Genomic DNA, 18,106 nt, shown 5'->3' with positions numbered 1-18,106 from the left:
CAGCTCGCGCTACTGGGCTTGTACCACTGGGACATTTGCGGTTTTATTAGCTGCGGATGACCTCGACACTCGTAGCCGGTGAGCGGTGATTGCAGGTACCTGCATGTAATATTACGCAGCAGAGCTGTTTTGGTCTCGATGCCAATAGTACTGGACATGGACATGGCCAGCACAGCACCGGAATGCTGCAGTCGGAATGGCTGGCCAGCCTCTGTGTTCGCAATGCCGTACGTACGCACCCGGTCGAGGAATGCGCCCTCGACAGGCTCTTCAGACATGAATTCGTTTTACTATGTACTTTGGCCATGATTTAAGCATGACCTCTGTCTGTAAAAGGCAATGCCCACGTAACCATCGTCTCTTCCCTGCTCATCAATCAATGCTACCTGGATCAACTCCTGCGCATGTACCTGGTATTACTGTAGTAACATATGCCTGCTTGGTGCTACTGTACAGTACCATACCTGTATGGTAGTACTCCATAGGTACGTCTCAAAGCATCGAAAAAAGCCTCCTAATCTCGTTCGTAAGCCAGCAGCAGGATTCGCCGTCTCAGCTGCATTGTCCGTATTATTCCGCGTCACAGGCCGAATCAATGCGTCTGTGCTCCTTCTCGGTCCATCGCCTACCACTATGAGGACCTGTACATAGTAGCTCTTCTAGCAACAGCAGCAAAACTGGCGGTCCCTTATCTTACCTTGAAGAGGGAATGGAGGGGCGAGGCGTGCTTGTTTCGCGCTTGAGCTGCGGGAAAGGTACTAACGTCAAAGTACCAGTACTTGCAAAAGTCGTATGACGGTACATTTCGTCATGCAACACTACAAGTACACCCTTCAGTAGCCTGCAGTGACAACCTTGAACCTTCCGAGTCCTCCGCTGCTCCATCCTGCAAGCGCCAACTGTATGTATGCATGTATGTAGCTGTAGGCCATATGCGCCCAGATCACAGTCTCTTGATTTGGCTGCTTGTGGATGCCGGTGACAATGCTTGGAGGGAAAGGGTGGCTTGTTTATCGGAGCGACTTTATCTCGACCACCGAGGAGAGGAGAAGAGAGGAGTACTGTATGATTATCCCTCGAGATCATCAAGGTAGCACGATGGAGCAGCCTCTGTCTTGGGGGGGACTCGTCAGATACAGTTCAGGCACTCTGTATGCAAACAGGTCTGGACAAACCAAGCCCGTGCAGGTAATATTGGTACATAGCCAAAGTCTCTGCCGCGTACGGTACGGAGTACCCAAGTCATACCGAGAACAAGCACCAGTAGTCGCACTCGACAACGGTACAGGTAGCACTACGGAACAGCCGATGGAGCAATCAGCAGCAAAAGAGCTACTAGTACTCCGTCGTAGTAGCTGGCAATGGTCAGCTCCCGACACGCTTGGTTGCCGCATCTCGCCTCGACAATCAATGCTTCGAGAAGACCCAGGCAACCAGGTTCGGACTGAGGCGGCAGCCCGTTGCGTGCGCGCCCTGCTGCCAGAAGCCCGTGTCGCAGAACTACGAGTACGGCAATACGGGCATGGGTAGACCCAGCACTCGTCGTTCACAAGCTCGACATGTGGCAAAGGAGAGCGACCAGAGACCCCAGTTTAAGTCGTGAGACCAGTGTGAGGGGAAAGGCAGAAGGATGGGCTCCGCGCTAACAACTTTGGCAGCAGTCGGCGCAACTCTCTGGCACGCCAATGCGAGCCTGTGTTGCAGCGAGGAGTGTGAGCAGTGCCTGGCAGGGCCACCCAGAGCAGAGCAATTTCCACGGCTCCTTTGAAACCAAGACTCCAACGGTACCAAGTACCAGCATGTCGTAAAGAAGGTACTTGTTGCCATTGCTGCGGCCGCCCAGTCTCAATTTCCGCGTGTCAAAGGCATGCAGCTGGCCATGTAACTTAACCTTGCTAGGTGCGCATAGCAATCTGCCTGTGCAGGACCTTGTACTCGTACTCCGTGCTTCGTCCGCATATCAAAACACTAAGGGCCGCGTTCAGCCGACTTGAGACTTACAGTAAGCCGATGCAGCAGCAGCGATGCATGTACTCGTACAGTACTCGAACTGGTGGCACAGCAGCTTGAGATGTGCGAGGCACGGCACAGGGCGATGAAGGGGCAATGCATGTACGAGTATCCGGATTCTGTGCGAAAAGAATGTGCTTCGTACAGTACAGTACGTTGTCCGAGGGAGCAAAACAGGCAGTCCTCTCAGCTGCCCGTACACTCGCCCGCTCACTCACTCACTCATCCACAGTTAGCATCAAGGGGGAGAGAGACTTTTGGTGTGCGAGTACACGCATGGGCAAGCCTCATTTCATGTGGTACTCCGCACCTTCCAATCCAGCCTACTGCGAATGGTACTCCGTGCTACCGCCGGAATTGGCTGTACCAGCGAGTCCCCTCACCCTCGCAGCGCATCCGGCGAAAACATGGGTGCTCATGGGAAGTCGAGGTGTGGCACCAGCGAGGATACAAGGAGGGTGTCAGTAGTAGTAGTAGCAGTAGGCGGAAGCAGGATTAGTATGTACCAGTAGCAGTAGCAGCAGCAGCAGTAGTACGGAGCAGTACGGAGTAGCAGCAGCAGCATTAATCTCCCGGTGCTGCATGTTTAGTATGGATGGAAAAACGAGATGTTGACCCGTGACGAGCACAGCGCTCCTGGCTGGACCGTGGACGTGGGTTATGGATGGAGGAAGCGATACCAAGAGCTTCCTACGGCCAAGTCCAGGGAGGCAGCTTGGTGGATTCGCTCCGGTGAGAGAGTACAAGCGCAGCCACTTCCAGGATGAGGGAGGGTTGGTGCGGTCGCAAGTACTCCGTGCGAGGTCTGGGATGGACGATGGGGTACAAAGGGCGTGTACTGTCCTTGAGAGGGGAAGGCTAAGCAGGGCTTGTACCTGTACAGTATTGCGCAATCAGCAGACCAAACAAGCACCTCGCCTGGGACTGCCGCTGCTAACTCAACAAACAGGACCATCCATGACGACAGCCTGTTGCTCAGCTAGGAGAAGATGGACGCGCGAGGCTTGCCTGGATCACCAACTCAAGGTCACTCATACGATGCAGCACCGCATGTTACTGACGAAATGCTGATGTGGCTTGGGGACTCTTCACTGCACTACTCGGTACTGTACCTCCTATCTCGGGGATCTTGTTGGCTCTAAACCACAGTAAATAAAAAACTACAAGCGAACCAGAGCAAGAGATGCCTTGATGCCTCATGGTCCATCGCCACAGCATCGTGCATCCTGTCTCCCTGTCTCCCTGTCTTCCAGTCTGCGATCCGAGGTCGAGACCCAAGTTCGACGGGATGCATGCTGCCATTTTCGCTGCGGAGAAGGGCCATACTACTAATGTACAGTACAGGTACTCGCACTTGGGCCAAGTGCAGGCAGAAAAAGGACGGGGGCCACTTACACGCAGTTGCAGTGCAGGCATTGCGGAAAAGCTCGATGCATGCTTGCAACGAATTACGGAGGAGTAAGGTAGGCAAGACAAGACGATCATACTACTATGTACACAGCATGGATAGATGGATAGATACTAGGTAGTACTTGGCAGCAAGCAGCACAGCGCAGTGCAGCGCAGAATCGCCCTCGCCTCGCAGAAGCACTCTCAACACCTCATCCATACATTGAATCCGGCTGCTGTTACCTCAGCGATCGCTGCAGCAGGTACTCAGGCACTAGGCACGTCCAGGGAGCAGGTACGAGTACCTCTGGCCGGCAAACAAACCCGGTGCCCAGTGTGTGTTGCCCAGTGTGTGCCCAGTGCAAAAGCCGCCTGTCCCCAGCGCCCATAGTGCCGCCTATTGCAGCGCTCCGGACCCTACTAGCAGTCCTGCGTGCTCCATCCGCGAGTACGAGTACCTCCGTCGTAACGCTTCGTACCGAGTACAGCAGGTACCGCCGCCGGCCAGCAACGCACATACTGGTCGCAGGTACCCAGCACCCCCCCAACCCCAAGCCAGAAACTGTCACCCCTCCAGGAGGGAAAAAAAAAAAAAGTGAGAGCGTGGGCGAAGGAGAGAGTGTGTGGGTGGTAGCTTTTTAGGCCGTTCGGCGCGTGCGCGCGTTCCCTCCGCAGCCCGCACTCACAATCACTCGCCCATAGTAAAAAGGCTGCTTGGCCCTCCCCCCATACAGACTCGCTCCCCTTCTCCCTCTCCCATACAAATTCTCCCATACAAAATCCTCCCATACAAACCGCACCCGCGTCTTCGTCGCAACACAACGCGCCTATCTGGTGAGTACCTTGACTTCGCCGCGCATCACAGCCAAACACAAGGTCACCAGCAACAAAGTCGCCTGCCTCGTGCATTGCACTCAGTTAGCTGGTGCCGACTGTTTTTGCCTTGTTTTCAGCTTCATTTTTGCCCTCGCAGCTTTGCTTTTCGTGACGCAGCTTCTGCACTTCTCTGCGCAACTCTGCTCTTGTCATTAGCACAGCTCGCTTCCCTGCCCATCTTCAACACGGCCGGCAACGCGCTGAACCTGTGCGGTCGCATTGGAGAGTGAAAAGCTCGACATCGCAACCACGCTCGTCTGCGGGATAAAAATTCTTCAGAGTATGGAGATGGCCTCACAAAGCACATTTTTGAGCTTCAAATGCCCTTTCACCCGCGCAAGCACCCTCAATTGCAATTTCGCTGCCTCGCCTGCTACCTCATGTCTAGCTCATCGAGCTGCACCCAACAGAGCTACCCCTCTACCTCTACCTCTCTACTTCTCTACCTCTACACAGCCCACTTGAGCCATGTCGTTCATTTTGCCTTTGCGAACAAGCTTAGTGGCTATCGCTACCTGACACGCGCCTCTACATTGTCACCCGCGCTCTTACCTCACCACACACGCAATCTTGGTACCATCTGGTTGATGAGCATGACGCGACTAACTCTTTTCTAGAAATCACATAGTCAAAATGCCCAAGGTCGCAGCATCAAAGCGTGGTGCCAAGGATGGTGGCAAGAAGCGCACCAAGAAGGGTATGTCATGTCGCCTTGTACTCGTCAAGACTTGTAGCATGTGGCTAACTGTATTGCACAGACCCCAACGCTCCCAAGCGCGGTCTCTCTGCCTACATGTTCTTCGCCAACGAGCAGCGAGAGAACGTCCGTGAGGAGAACCCCGGCATTTCATTCGGCCAGGTCGGCAAGCTGCTCGGTGAGCGGTGGAAGGCCCTGAATGACAAGCAGCGTGCCCCCTATGAGGCCAAGGCTGCTGCCGACAAGAAGCGCTATGAGGATGAGAAGCAGGCTTACAACGTACGCGCTTTTGCTCAACCCCACTGAATTGCATGAGATGAATGCTGTGCTGACTTTGCTTGGACAGGCCGACCAGGAGGAGGACTCATCTTAAGCGGGGAATTGCCATGATGGAAAATTCAGAATCATGGTTTTGGTGATTCTTTCAATGATTCACGAAGCATTGGGCTGAGGATTAATGGCAATGGGCCACTCGCCTTGCTTAGCCAAACATAATGGCCCAGGCTGGTGATGTCGATTTCTTTGTATTATGGGCAGGACGGTGTTGTACGAATGCACGGAATGGGTTGCGTACTATTTGCTTTCAGGTGCCGGAATTCAACGGAACAGGGTCTCGCATTCTTGTAATTGTGGACGGGGTAGTGGCCGGCAGAGCTACAATGCGATATCGAATTACTTTTGCGTGAGCTTCATTCATCGTAATAACAATGAAGCCACGGCCATGAATTGAGAACATCAAATGTAAAACATTGGAACAACCATGATTGTGCGATTGTGCTCTCTCTCTTTTGTCAAGGCCTACTTTTACTAGCGCCAATACCTTCCTTGACTTGATGCCATTCAGGATTATGTTTAGCAGCGCGTTTTCTCCCCCATGCTGGAGCTCTTGCCAAGCTCTTCTCAATGTGGCTGAAAACAAAAAATCTCAGCTGCATCGGATGGCGGTGGAGGTGGCGGTGTGCAACCGGCACGGATCAATCCAAGCTTGCGGAGCCTCAAGACCCCGGAGCCCGGAAGCTACCCTCCGTCCACTCTAAATCTCAGGCTGAGCACAGCGCGAGAAGAGAAAAAAAAAAAAGAAGGGAGACGCGAATAGTTGCAAAAGGAAAAGGGGAGGGCCGGTGGGCGGAAGGCCGGGCCGTCCAAGTAAGCGTCGCTCTCCACACTCCGCTCTTTTGCTTCAGCCTCAAAGGGCGGCTCTGCTCTGCGCTGCCGCAAGTCTGTGCACTAACATGCGGCAACCGACAAGAGGCCTGCTCGCCGTTAGCCCTCGAACGGTTGTACAACAACCCCGTCCTCCAGCCACATCACATCACCGCGCAGGCTAGAGCAGCATCACCGCTCAATCAGATGCCGGGCTGCTATCTGTTGGCAGCGTCGTGCCTCCACCCGAAGCGAGCCAATGGAGCACATGGGCAGATGCGTGCTTGTACGAACATGAACATGCTTTGCTGCATCGGGCCATGCAAGTGCCGGCCCAATGCACCGCAAACCGTCGGGTCGACACACGCTTGCTTTCGTGGCATGCTGTGAGCTGCTGGCGCTGCTGCGAGCCTCCTCTGGGTCGAGCCCGCCACCGCACATGGGGTGACCGACTCTCGCGCTGCTGGTGGGCTCTGGCGATGCGCCAGTTGGTCATCCGATGGCCTTGGGGGTTTTTATCTCTGGAGCCGCAGGGAAGAGGTGCACAGGTTATGCCGGACACGCTGGCATCTGCTGCTCGACTGCACGGGGACGGGTATTTGTCTCAAGGCCCAAGGCCCAAAGGCTGTTGGTGTTGCGATTGACGCCCTTGCTCGCCCTCTTCTCCCTTCTCCCTTCTTCCTCCTCCCTACCCCCATGCATTGCATTGGGCTGCCACCGGATTCCGTGCCACAGGTGTGGGAAGATGCCCCTCCATGCCCGGATTTGATGTTGCATGCTCTACTACTCTCATCCCCGCCCGCCCCGACTTTAACTACCGGTCCACCCTGCCACTCCGACATTTCGATTTGATCTGGCTCCGACCCAATCTTTCGGATCTTGTCTGGCTTTCTTCCACTGGCTAGAGGAGCGCAGTTTCTCTCTTCTTTCCTTTCCCATTCTCCCCAACCTTGCTGCGGTTGGCTCATAGGTACAACGAATCGTATATCGTATGAGGTTGTTGTAATAGCCAATCCAAATCCATCGGCTCCGGAACGTGAAGCGGCTGGCCAGCTGTTGTGAGAGAGACTGGTAGAGAAAAAAGAGGTATCGAATTGACTGGTTACCGCTTGGCTCGCATCAACCCACTGTACACCGATTCCATCTGGACCAGGCTATGCTTGGATAGGCCACAGCGACCCTCTTGGAACGTTGGTTTTTTTTTTTCGACTCGTCTTAATATTGTTCCCGTCGTCATATTTCGCCTAAAAATATTTCTAATCACACCATGGAGCTTGGATCGCCCATTGAGGATCCCTCGACCTTGGTAGATGCCCATCTGCTAAAAGGATGCTGCTTGGAAGCGGAGAGGTCAGATAGTGTCTGGCTGCGGCTTGAAGGCTTGTTCCTCGCCATACCAGAGCCGAATCGTCGGCATTTGAGGCCGCTCATCGACGAGATCAAGACTTCTAGCCTGATTTTGCGAGAGCTGGCTGACCTGTCCCAAGTTCACCAAGACCGCGTGCCACTGGTGCTGGACCCTCTTAATACCATCCTGCCGTGCATGTCACGGTCTCTACGGGACATCACAACACACTATGAGAACCGAAAGTTGACCAAAGTAAACCGCTGGCGGACAATGTACCACGAGATGACCAATGAAGCAGGTGGTATTCAGCTGCCGCAACGGTTCGTTGTGTATAACCACTATCTGTCCGCCATCCGGGACTTGCTATCCAGGTAATATGCCTTGATATTTGATGCCGTCTTGTCCAGACTGCTGACTTGCAGATCAAGATCACCCAACTTCGACCTCAACATGATGGAAGCTTTCCGCCTGCAGATAATGAACTTGCGAGAAGCTAGAGGAATTCGTATGTGCAGCTATTTACCATGTTAGGAAGAAGCCTCGACACTAACAAGAGATTACAGCTCCACCTCCGATACAGGCCGGCCCTTTGGTTCGTTATGGAACCATGCTACCTGTAGACAAAGAATCGGTAAGGCAGCTTCGCTCTTCTTTGATTGGTATACCGCTCACACGTATTGGTTCAGTCCGTCCACTGGGCCGAGCAAATCTTTTCTCTGCCCCTACCATCTCGGTCACCTCTGAAAAGCGTGCTCCCGTAAGTTGTCAACGCCGAGGCACAGTAGGAAATCACTTATTCAACAATATTTGGCAGATCCGAGTCGTTTGGACCTCACCGGCCCTGGGGCCATCTCAGCATCCCTACAAATTCAAAAGTGTTATTCCGACGGTAGGTCATTCGCGTGTACAATTTGCTAGCAACCACCATGACAGTGTTGCTAATCTGACAACTCCAGACCCATTGACGATGACAAGATTTCCCTCATCGCCTATGCTGATGGACGAGATGGCTCACCATACCTCCTTCTTCGAACATTTTACATGGGCGGACCATGGTTCTCGGTCCGTGGTGTCCACGAGCTGTGTATCCAGCGTGAGAATGACTGTATACAATTCAAGAGATGGAGCCGCTCCGAAAACTGCTCCAAGCTCTGGGCAACTTTGCGCTTCCAGACCTGGGAAGGTACGTCAGCTAACCCTAAGGCGTTGAACCTTTGTTGTGGTAGCGTTCGCATTGCAATGATGGCCACCTAGATTTTCGCTAACAGACTTATTTTCAGAGCTCATTCTCATGTACTGCACGTTTCTGGCTCTCAAGTCTCGTAATACCTTGACAGTCCAGCTGGCAACTAAAGAATACGCCCTAAAGGGTGAACGGAAGCTCTTTCAAGGGTGAGTCCAGTCTTTGTTTTGGCGAAATAGTTTCAATACCTGTTTCTAACATCGAGGTTAGGTGCATTCTGGATTGCGGGTATAAGCACGCCCTCATCGTTTACGAAGATCGCCTTACAGGCGGCCGCCGCCTCCACGTCGCCGTTTGGGAGGGACAGACCCGTCAGTGTCCCATCTGGACGGCTTTTGGTGAGCTTCACATCCAACGAGGTGTCCCCCTACTTAGCATCAGCAAAAAGACTTACAACTGCTACAGTAACCCACCAATCTGCGTCGCCCACTTGGCTCAGGCGGGTCAGCCGCAAAAGAATTCGCCTGGCTGACATTCAGCTGTACGTTTTCTCCCAGGCGTACCGACAGCAGGAGCAGCGAAAGGGTTCCGGTGGAGCGTTTGAGCTTCAGTTTTTCACTGAAGAAGGTAGGTAGCCTTTCTGCCAAAACAAAAACAGGACGAAGACACGTCTTTTTTGTCTACAGATTCTCTAACAACCCCGTAGCCGCTCAAAGCTTCAAGGATGTCTTTTTCGTCCCAGCTAAGCCGAATACATCGCGGCCCATCACTCCAAGACCAATTACACCGAGGGGCGTATCTCGACCGACAACTCCAAGAGCTTAATATCAAGCGAATCCCCCCTTTATCTTTCTTCTAATCGGTTTTTTTAAAAACCATGACGCCTGGCAACGCTTGCCATATTTTATTTGTTTCACCCACCTTTTTTTTTAATACCCTCTCAACATTTCTGACAAATTTAACGACGACACGAACTGATAATTTGATGCCTGGCTACTCATCTTAGCTCGCATGGCGAATGGCGTTTTGATATTTTTTCGCGAAAAAAAAGTTTATATGAGAGGTTTACTGAAGACGACTGCCTTTTACGAGGAATTTTGTTTTGAATTGTTTATGTTTTTATTTTCATTTCATGGATTTTCAATACGCGACATCACAGCTTATTTGAACAGGACATGTCGGGTTGGCTAGCCCATGTTATTGTTGTTGATAATGGTTTGACGGACTTCGAAAAAAAATTAACATCAAATTTTTGTAATTTCATTGCTTTTAATACAGCTAACTATTGCTGGGCATAATCTCATGCGGTTTTAATCCCACCCTCCCATTCAAACACTACGCTTCAAATTAAATAATAATGAGGATTCATCAGACATCAGATGTTTAGGTCTTGACATCGGGCTCGTCACGGCCAATGTGCTCCTTGAACTTCAATAGCTCAGTAGCAAACTTGACCTCGTCCTTCAAGAAGTCTTGAGCATCAAGATCGTACTTGGAAGGATCGCTGGTGTGCTGCTCAATGTACAGGCGGATGGTGGCGCCAGATGAGCCAGTACCGGAGAGACGGACGACAATGCGGCTGCCAGAAGAGAAGCCGGCGTACAGTCCCTGGTTGGAAGAGACTGAGCCATCCAGGTCGGTGTAGGAGAAGTTGCCAGCCTTGGTGACGGTGCGCTCTGTTCGACTGAGTTAGTTCTGATACTGCTGCTATTTTCTTTGTGAAGAGTAAATGCTTACCGCCAATGGTGCTGCCCACAAAGTTGGGGTCGGCAACCAGAGCCTGGAGCTCGCCAACAACCTTGTTGGCACCCTCAGAGTCGACATCTTCGTAGTCGTATCTGGTGAAAAAGGTGCGTCCGTACTGTGTCCAGAAGTCCTTCTGGATCTGCTTGATGGAAGGGGTGACATCGGGGTTCTGGACGCCAAGAGCGGCGATGATGTTCAACCAGGCGACAATGGCCCACAGACCATCCTTCTCACGGATGTGGTCGCTGCCAGTTCCGAAACTCTCCTCGCCACAGATGGACAGCTTCTTAGCATCGAAGAGGGCGCAGAAGAACTTCCAGCCGGTGGGGACCTCGTAGCTGGTGAGGCCCTGTGCCTTGGCAACCAGGTCGACGGCGCCGCTGGTGGGCATGGATCGAGCAAGGCCGTTAACGCCGTTCTTCTGGAAGTAGGGGATGAGCTTGGCGTGGTGGGCAATGATGGCGAGGGAATCTCCGGGAGAGACAAAGGCGTTGGCACCGTAAATCATGTTCCGGTCACCATCACCATCGGAGGCAGCGCCAAAGGGAATTTCGTTCTTGTCGACAACCTCGACCAGGGAGTGGGCGTAGGTGAGGTTGGGGTCGGGGTGTCCACCGTTGAAGTCGGGGCTGGGCACGCAGTTCTGGGTGGCGCCAGTGAGCCCAAGCTCCTTCTCAAAGATGGCCGTTCCGTAGGGGCCAGTGACTCCGTGTAGGCCGTCAAACAGGACCTTGAAGTCGGGGTGGGAGGAGAAGAACTTCTTGATGGTGTCAAAGTCAAAGATATCCTTGAGCATGGTGACGTAGTCGGCGGTGCTGTCAATGATCTCGACCTCGAGGGGGCCATAGGTCGTGGTGCCAATGGTGGAGATGTCGATGTCGGGGATGGAAGCGATCTTGTACGACGTCAAGGTCTTGGACGTCTCGTAGATTTTGTTGGTGACGGATTCGGGAGCGGGACCACCGTTAGCCAGGTTGTACTTGATGCCGAAGTCGTTCTTGGGGCCTAGTTGAGTAATATCGTCGTCAGCAACTCATCTCTGTGTTCAGTCTGACAAGTTTGAGGGACTTACCGCCCGGGTTGTGGCTCGCTGTGAGCAGAATACCACCAGTGGCCTTGCGAAGGCGAATGACATGGCTGGCTGCGGGCGTGGACAGAATTCCGTTCTGGCCGATGAGAAGCTTCTTGACGCCATATGCGGCACTGATCTTGGCAATCAGCTGGATAACCTCGGGGTTCCAGAATCGGCCATCGCCACCAATGACGAGGAAAGCGCCTGGAGAGACGGAGGGGCATTAGCTTGGCCTCTTGACGGCCTCTTGTACCAGATCAAGCAGAGCACAGAGTATAGACGGTTCGTACCCTCAGCGCCTTCGGGGATGGACAGGAGGATGCTGGCAACAAAGGCCTCGCTGTAGTGCGGCTTCTGGAAGACGACGACCTTCTTTCGCAGGCCAGAACTGGTGGTTTGGCAAGCCAATGTCAGCAATTCAATTCAATCCGTGTAAAAGACGATGGCGGGGCAGCAAGCTGTGACGCACGTTCCGGGCTTCTGGTCCTGGAAGGGCTCGAACTCGACGGTCTGGACGCTGACGCTCATGGTGGAGTTTTGATATGGTGTGAATCTGTGAATTGGAATAGAGAATGGAAAGCAACGGCTACGGAGAGCTTTTTATTGCCCGCAATCTCCTAGGAAGCCCAGCGAGCGGGAATAATAGGGGACGTCGAAGCTTTAAGGGGCGATGAGGGGAAGCTTCAAGGAGCTGGTGGTGGGGATTGGGCATCTTGACAAGCGATGGAGGGGCAAGCCGTGCTGGCGTGGGGTCATTTGGCACTGTGATGGTAGCGGCATTTTAGCAGGGCTCTACAGTGCGGATAAGCCCGAATCCCCAATGCAAATCCCAATTCCGACGGAGCTGCAGCTGTTGCCTCATGGCGGTCAAAGTCGCGGCCTGGTCCAACGAAAGCGCAGCTCTCGACCAACAATGACATCAAAGACGCGCAATTGGTGCTTGGGCAGCTGTTACTGTACAGAGCTCAATCTCAATGGGATGGATGGCATCGCAATAGCTTGCATCAGCAAACAGGTTTTTCTTCTTCTTTCTTTTCTTTTCGGTTCTATGACGCCCCAAAGATGGCCTCCCTATAATACCGGGCCTCGTCGATGCTCTCCAGGATGTCGTCCCTAGCCTTGTGGCTCCCCTTCTTAGCCGGCGCCCGTGAAAGAAGCTGCGGACTCCACCGTCGAGCAGCCTCCTTGATCGAGCTCACGTCCAGGATGCGGTAGTGCAGGTGCTCCATGACCTTGCCGTACGGCTCTTTTCGCAGAAACGCCCTGTCGGCATGCACACTGTTGCCGGCCAGCAATGCGGTGCGCGGCTTGGGGATGAACTTGGTGATGTAGCGGTACAGGCCCTCGGCTGCCTGGGCCGGCGTGGTGTCTGAAGCTATCACGGCAGCCGTCAGGCCTGATTTGCCGTGTGTGTTTGTGCACCACTCGTCCATCTGGTCCAGGCGAGAGGCCGGCCAGTGGATGACGGCGTGGAAGCCCTCGGGGTCGATGATATCGAGGTTTCCCGTCGTCAGGATGCAGTAGATTTCTAGAATCTCCTCGGTGTCGGGGTTCAAGCCCGTCATCTACGAGTACACAACGGTCGAGTTTTAGTAAATAGCAAAAAGTCAGGTGAACAGCAGGATTCAACGTCATATCTCACCTCGCAGTCGATCCAGACCAAGGCGTCGTCCATTGCCGAGGCATGACTAGATTCGGAAACCGGCATTCTGGCCGATCGGATGTAACCTCACGGCAAGTTTTGGTCGAGTACGAGAATTGCCTAATAACGGCTGGCGGAGAAGACGACAAAAAGGAAAAGAGTTGAATCGACGCTATGTTGGGAGACGCTTTGGTCGATGCCTCTGGTTTGGTTGATCCCGGCTAGAAGCACCGGAATCGCAGAGGCTCTAGGTCAAGCTTTTCGCCCTACAGCGACTACAGCGCCGGCTGTTACCTGTTTAGGGGCCTCATTTAGCGATCCAGGGAGCTAACTGCAGCCATGTGGCGCCCCCGGCTCTCCATCGGGTGTCTATCACCAGACATCGAATCTTCCCCTCCCCCCACTCAAGCATGGCCACGCAAACGATAAGCACCGCCATTGATGATGCTTCCCCCTCATTGCTAGTGGTTCTAGCACTGGAACGTTGCACATTCTCTCGTCCAATTGCTGAGATGCCGTCGAGCCACTGTTTTGAATCGGCTCGAAGCTGATTGGACGACCCCAGTTGGGCTGTTGACGGCGTCCCTGGCTAGCAACTTTGGGCCAAGACTATATAACAAGACAGATCCGAATCATTCATTGACGACGACTCCTTTTATCAACAGCAGGCAAAGTCCCAATTTCAAAGTGACTTGGAGCCCGACGTTCTAACCTTGTCTCAAATCTACCGTCACCATGGCGTCGCTCACGGTTTCCAGTGACCCCCATGTGAAGCCCCTCCCGAGGCCCGAAATGTCGGAAGATCCGCCTCGCTTCATCATCATCGGTGCTGGTGCCCGAGGAATCGGCTATGCCAGGGGCATCGATATAGCCAGCAACGGCGTTGTTGCGGCCGTGGCTGATCCCGACAAGTATAGGCGGGAGACGCTTGGAAAGCATCACATCTGGGGGGACAACAGTCCTAGCGAAGGCCAGATGTTCCTGGACTGGCGCGAGTTTGTCGAATACGAGCAGAAGCGACGCCAGCGAGTTGCCAACGGGGAGAGCAATGTTCCCAAGGGCGTTGACGGAGCTTTTGTCTGCGTCCAGGACCAGATGCACCGAGAGGTTGTCGTTGGTTTGGCACCCCTGGGCCTCCATATCATGTGCGAGAAGCCGCTTGCACCATCTCTAGACGACTGTCTCGACATATACAAGTCTCTCAAGCCTCTGATGAACTCCAAGATCTTCTCGATCGGCCACGTCCTGAGATATAGCCCTCACAACATGATGCTGCGGAAACTGCTGGTTGAGGATAAAGTTATTGGCGACATCAACAGCGTCGTTCACACAGAGCCCGTTGGCTGGTGGCACTTTACACACTCCTACGTGCGAGGCAACTGGAGAAATTCAGCCACTTCGGGGCCATCGCTGCTGACCAAGTGCTGTCACGATGTCGACCTCATCCTGTGGTTGCTCTGCTCTCCGGACAAGGCTGGAGAGGGCGAGCCTCATCTTCCCGACTTTGTCTCCTCCACTGGAGGATTGCAGTACTTCAAAAAGAGTCGCAAGCCTGCCGCCGCCGGATCAGCCACCAACTGCATGACTTGCCCCCTTGGTGACTCTGGCTGCAAGTACTCCGCCAAGAATGTATATCTGAGTGCCAACTGCGAGGGAGTTGGCACTGGCAACACAGATTGGCCCGTCACCACCGTCGTTCATGACATTGAAGATTTTAAAACCATTGACGAGCGCAAAACGGCAATCACCAAGGTTCTGGAGGACGACTGGGACGAGTCAACACCCAAGGATGAAGTCAGCTCACGCAATTGGTTCGGCCGATGCGTCTTTGAAGCAGACAACAACGTGTGCGACGACCAGTTTGTCACCATTACGTGGCCCGAGTCTGTCAAGCCCGCCAAGCGCGTTACCATCCAGATGGTGGCTCAGACCAAGAAGCAGTGCTATCGCTTCTCCTACTTCTACGGTGAACATGGCGAGATTTACACCGATTCTGAAAAGATTATCGTGGAAGACTTCGCCACCAAAAAGACCACTGTCTACACGCCCCATATGGAGCACAAGGGCCACGGCGGCGGCGATTTAGGCCTTACAAGACAGTTTGTCCTAGCCTGTGATCGTGTCAAGAACCATGGATGGGAGGCCGAAAAGGCTCAGAACGAGTTCGTCGGCTGCACTCTGGAAGAAGTGATTCGCAGCCACGCAATGGTCTTTGCCGCTGAAGAGGCTCGTGTGAGTAATACTGTTGTCAACTGGTCGCAATTTTGGGATAAGGCCACCAAAGAGTAAAGCTGTAACCACATTGTCATGAGAAAACAAGATGGTTCATCAAGACTGTCACATGAGAAGTACCAAGGCGCGAAAGTGGATTTATTCGTAATATTGATTTACATGTATGGAGATATCATAATTATATACCCTATGCTTCAGAAAGGATAGCAAAAGAAAACAGACCCATTCTGAAAGCATTGTCCCTCATTATGTCCCGAACCGTTTCATTATTTCATCTCAAACCACGTTCATCCAAGAGCTCAGCTGAAAAAAAAAGACTGACTGACATTGGCTTGCACATTCCCACCCATACCAGGAAAATAACGCTCAATCTACCTCAAACCCGGAAATCCGCATCTAATTACCTGTACCCAGCTCCGCTCTGTTGTTCTCTGCTCCAACAGGGTTTACCGCAGCCAGTTCAGTCGGGGGCGCCTGCTGCTGAGGAGACATATCGCCCTCCTTGAACGCGCCGGGAGAAGGAGTCGTGTAGACTGGCGACGTGCTCGTCTGGACGGGATAGTTGTACTGCTGCTGAGGATACTGTCCCTGGTACTGCTGCGGATAGACACCTTGCTGGCCGTACTGGCTCATGTGAGGATCGTAGCCCTGCGGCGGCGACTGCATCGGCACGGGCGCATATCCGCCGGCATATCCAGCCGGCACGCCCGAGGGATAGACCGGCCCAGCAGGCGGGTTCTGTCCTTGAGGGGCCGGGCCCAGGGTGGCGTTGGGAGGAGCATTGCGCGGGTGGTAACGGCGCATGAAGAGGAAAATGGCCAGGCCAACGAGGCCGAGGGCTGCGACGCCTCCGACTGTGCCTCCGGCGATGGCGCCTACGTTGGTGCTGCTGCCCTTGGTGGGCTCGGGGGTAGGGGTTGTCGATGTCGTCGTGGAGGTCGCTGCAGAGGTCGTCGTCGTCGTGGAGCCGAAGCTGTGTGTCAACGACCAGCCCGGATCGACAGTCAGGAGCGTGCCTCTGCCGGCCTGAGGAGAGCAATCGAAGAGGGTATACAGACTAGCCGAGGAGTCGCTCGATGCGGATGTAGAGACGACCCAGGTGTAGCAGGAGCCTTTTGCGGATGTGCCACTGGTAGAAGGAAAAGGGGATCATGTTAGTTGAGAATTCACGCCGAAAATTAAAAGAGGGCGAGTTTGGGTAGAGAGGAGAGGAGAGGAAGAAGCTTACCAGCAGAGAGAGTGATAGTCCGAGGGGAGGTTGCAACCGCCGGCCAGGGACGCCTTGTAGTCGATACACGTCGTCTTGATGAGACTGCATGAGCTGTTGGGCTCGCAGCATCCGACGAAGCCGGCTTGCGGCGTGCATGTATATCCAACCGATATGCAAGTGAATGAGTCTGCCAGCCCGTCAGTATCCCAAACTCAACTCTCAAGACAAAAAAACCAACTCACTGCCAGTAGTCCCAGGAACGAACCCGCAGGTCTGCGGTCCAATCGTGAAATCATCTGCTCGAGGAATCATCATGCGGCCCAGCAAAGGCTTGGGCGCCTGTGTCGGCTTTGGAGACCATCCCAGGGCAAGCTGCTGTTCACCATCATGTTCGGCGGTGACGGTTTCTTTGGCTGGTGATGCCCATGATTCCTGGAGACCTGATTTGGGCACCGGCTTGTTGTCGTTGCCGGCTTGAGCTTGAACGGTGGAGGCAACTGCTCCCAAGAGGAGGAGAGTTGCTGGGCTGTAATGCATTGGCGCGGGTGAGAGTGATGCGTGTAAGTGGTTTTGAAGAGAGATGTTTTCGTCGTTGGTAGATGCGATGCTTATGGATGTGAAACTAGGCTCTCGTTTTTATCGCGTCTATTCTACTCCAGAACTCAGCGAAAGACGAATGATAACGAAGGCTGAAGAGAGACAGAGGAGCCTCAGACACAGTGACTCAGCTCGACAAGTATAGTAGTAGTAGTGGCAGCACAACGACAGAGAGAGGTGGGGAGAGAAAGCCACCAAGAAACAAGGATCGACTACACGTATACAGCCGTCAAGATGTTCTGCCCTGACTATCTACCCAAAAGGAAGGAAAAGAGGGAAAAGATGCTGAAACGGTCAGAATAAAAGGAAAACAAAAGAAGTAAAAACCCTGGGGGGAAAAGACTCGCTGCCCGCCAACCAGCCCTCCCCTCCCCCATTGCGGCTCTTCGCAACTCGCACCACGCACTTACACCGTTCCCGCAGAAGAACAGACCCAGAATACGACAAGGCAAAATCCCATATTCCCCAAGCTACCCAGCTACCCAGCCCCGAAAACTGAACTGGCCCTTCCCTTGTCTTAGTCCGTGCCGCCGGCCCATCCAAGAGCAGCCTAGCCGCGAGCCACCCGCAGCCCATGGGAATAGAGGCAAAACGAAACTATGCTTAAAAAACTGCTAGTCGCCTTCAGCCCCGGATGGCAGCCGTATCTCATTCGCCGCGGTGGATCCCGTGGTTTGATGAGCTGAAGGAATGGGAAGAAACAAGTGAGGAGAAGAAGAAAAAAAAGATCATGTTGCTTGCAAGGAAAATAGCGAGCGGTACGACGACTGGAGAGTCTAGAGGCGTGTTTTGTTGTACATGCATTGCATATTTGTCACTAATGTACTGTGCAAGCAGACTGCGAAACTACTGCAAAGGAATAATAAGCACGAGGCTTTTTGGACAAGGGAGACATGGGCCACGGCAATCTCGTCCTTTTTGCTCAGCTGTCTGCTTGATGCAAAGTTGCGCAAGAGTGTAG

General features: G+C 53.4%; 7 protein-coding genes across 7 annotated transcripts; 4 read left to right on the top strand and 3 right to left on the bottom strand.

Moving 5' to 3' along the window:
* Window positions 1-196: 196 nt before the first annotated feature.
* On the top strand, window positions 197-4,505 carry TRIVIDRAFT_206437 (uncharacterized protein; the record flags this gene model as incomplete). Its single annotated transcript, XM_014095576.1, has 16 exons — window positions 197-227; window positions 337-413; window positions 476-485; window positions 841-901; window positions 950-1,063; window positions 1,164-1,288; window positions 1,353-1,599; window positions 1,926-2,002; window positions 2,043-2,161; window positions 2,243-2,470; window positions 2,601-2,742; window positions 3,355-3,473; window positions 3,536-3,694; window positions 3,735-3,928; window positions 4,134-4,233; window positions 4,437-4,505. 16 exons carry the CDS (start codon window positions 197-199, stop codon window positions 4,503-4,505), a joined length of 1,872 nt encoding a protein of 623 aa, XP_013951051.1.
* TRIVIDRAFT_217092 (uncharacterized protein) lies at window positions 4,174-5,730 on the top strand (the record flags this gene model as incomplete). The annotated part of the gene is made up of 4 exons (XM_014095575.1): window positions 4,174-4,233; window positions 4,893-4,972; window positions 5,034-5,251; window positions 5,319-5,730. 3 exons carry the CDS (start codon window positions 4,909-4,911, stop codon window positions 5,343-5,345), a joined length of 309 nt encoding a protein of 102 aa, XP_013951050.1.
* A 1,652-nt stretch (window positions 5,731-7,382) lies between these two features.
* On the top strand, window positions 7,383-9,281 carry TRIVIDRAFT_163085 (uncharacterized protein; the record flags this gene model as incomplete). Its single annotated transcript, XM_014095574.1, has 9 exons — window positions 7,383-7,834; window positions 7,892-7,968; window positions 8,027-8,094; window positions 8,150-8,220; window positions 8,278-8,352; window positions 8,420-8,646; window positions 8,744-8,855; window positions 8,917-9,044; window positions 9,112-9,281. The coding sequence occupies 9 exons, from the start codon at window positions 7,383-7,385 to the stop codon at window positions 9,279-9,281; spliced, it is 1,380 nt and encodes a 459-aa protein (XP_013951049.1).
* Window positions 9,282-9,874: 593 nt separating this feature from the next.
* TRIVIDRAFT_87728 (uncharacterized protein) lies at window positions 9,875-12,066 on the bottom strand (the record flags this gene model as incomplete). Its single annotated transcript, XM_014095573.1, has 5 exons — window positions 9,875-10,322; window positions 10,384-11,397; window positions 11,465-11,668; window positions 11,755-11,852; window positions 11,934-12,066. 5 exons carry the CDS (start codon window positions 11,990-11,992, stop codon window positions 10,030-10,032), a joined length of 1,668 nt encoding a protein of 555 aa, XP_013951048.1.
* A 444-nt stretch (window positions 12,067-12,510) lies between these two features.
* Window positions 12,511-13,139, bottom strand: TRIVIDRAFT_40926 (uncharacterized protein; the record flags this gene model as incomplete). Its single annotated transcript, XM_014095572.1, has 2 exons — window positions 12,511-13,029; window positions 13,107-13,139. The coding sequence occupies 2 exons, from the start codon at window positions 13,137-13,139 to the stop codon at window positions 12,511-12,513; spliced, it is 552 nt and encodes a 183-aa protein (XP_013951047.1).
* A 702-nt stretch (window positions 13,140-13,841) lies between these two features.
* On the top strand, window positions 13,842-15,395 carry TRIVIDRAFT_40488 (uncharacterized protein; the record flags this gene model as incomplete). The annotated part of the gene is made up of 1 exon (XM_014095571.1): window positions 13,842-15,395. The coding sequence occupies one exon, from the start codon at window positions 13,842-13,844 to the stop codon at window positions 15,393-15,395; it is 1,554 nt and encodes a 517-aa protein (XP_013951046.1).
* A 77-nt stretch (window positions 15,396-15,472) lies between these two features.
* On the bottom strand, window positions 15,473-17,214 carry TRIVIDRAFT_80249 (uncharacterized protein; the record flags this gene model as incomplete). The annotated part of the gene is made up of 3 exons (XM_014095570.1): window positions 15,473-16,467; window positions 16,567-16,735; window positions 16,791-17,214. The coding sequence occupies 3 exons, from the start codon at window positions 17,083-17,085 to the stop codon at window positions 15,735-15,737; spliced, it is 1,197 nt and encodes a 398-aa protein (XP_013951045.1).
* Between the last annotated feature and the right edge of the window lie 892 nt (window positions 17,215-18,106).

The sequence above is a fragment of the Trichoderma virens genome (genome assembly GCF_000170995.1).
Source record: "Trichoderma virens Gv29-8 chromosome Unknown TRIVIscaffold_90, whole genome shotgun sequence".
In the NCBI taxonomy this organism is placed as follows: Eukaryota; Fungi; Ascomycota; class Sordariomycetes; order Hypocreales; family Hypocreaceae; genus Trichoderma; species Trichoderma virens.
The sequence above is the reverse complement of the archived record's forward strand: the minus strand, read 5'-3'. Positions and strand labels throughout refer to the sequence as shown.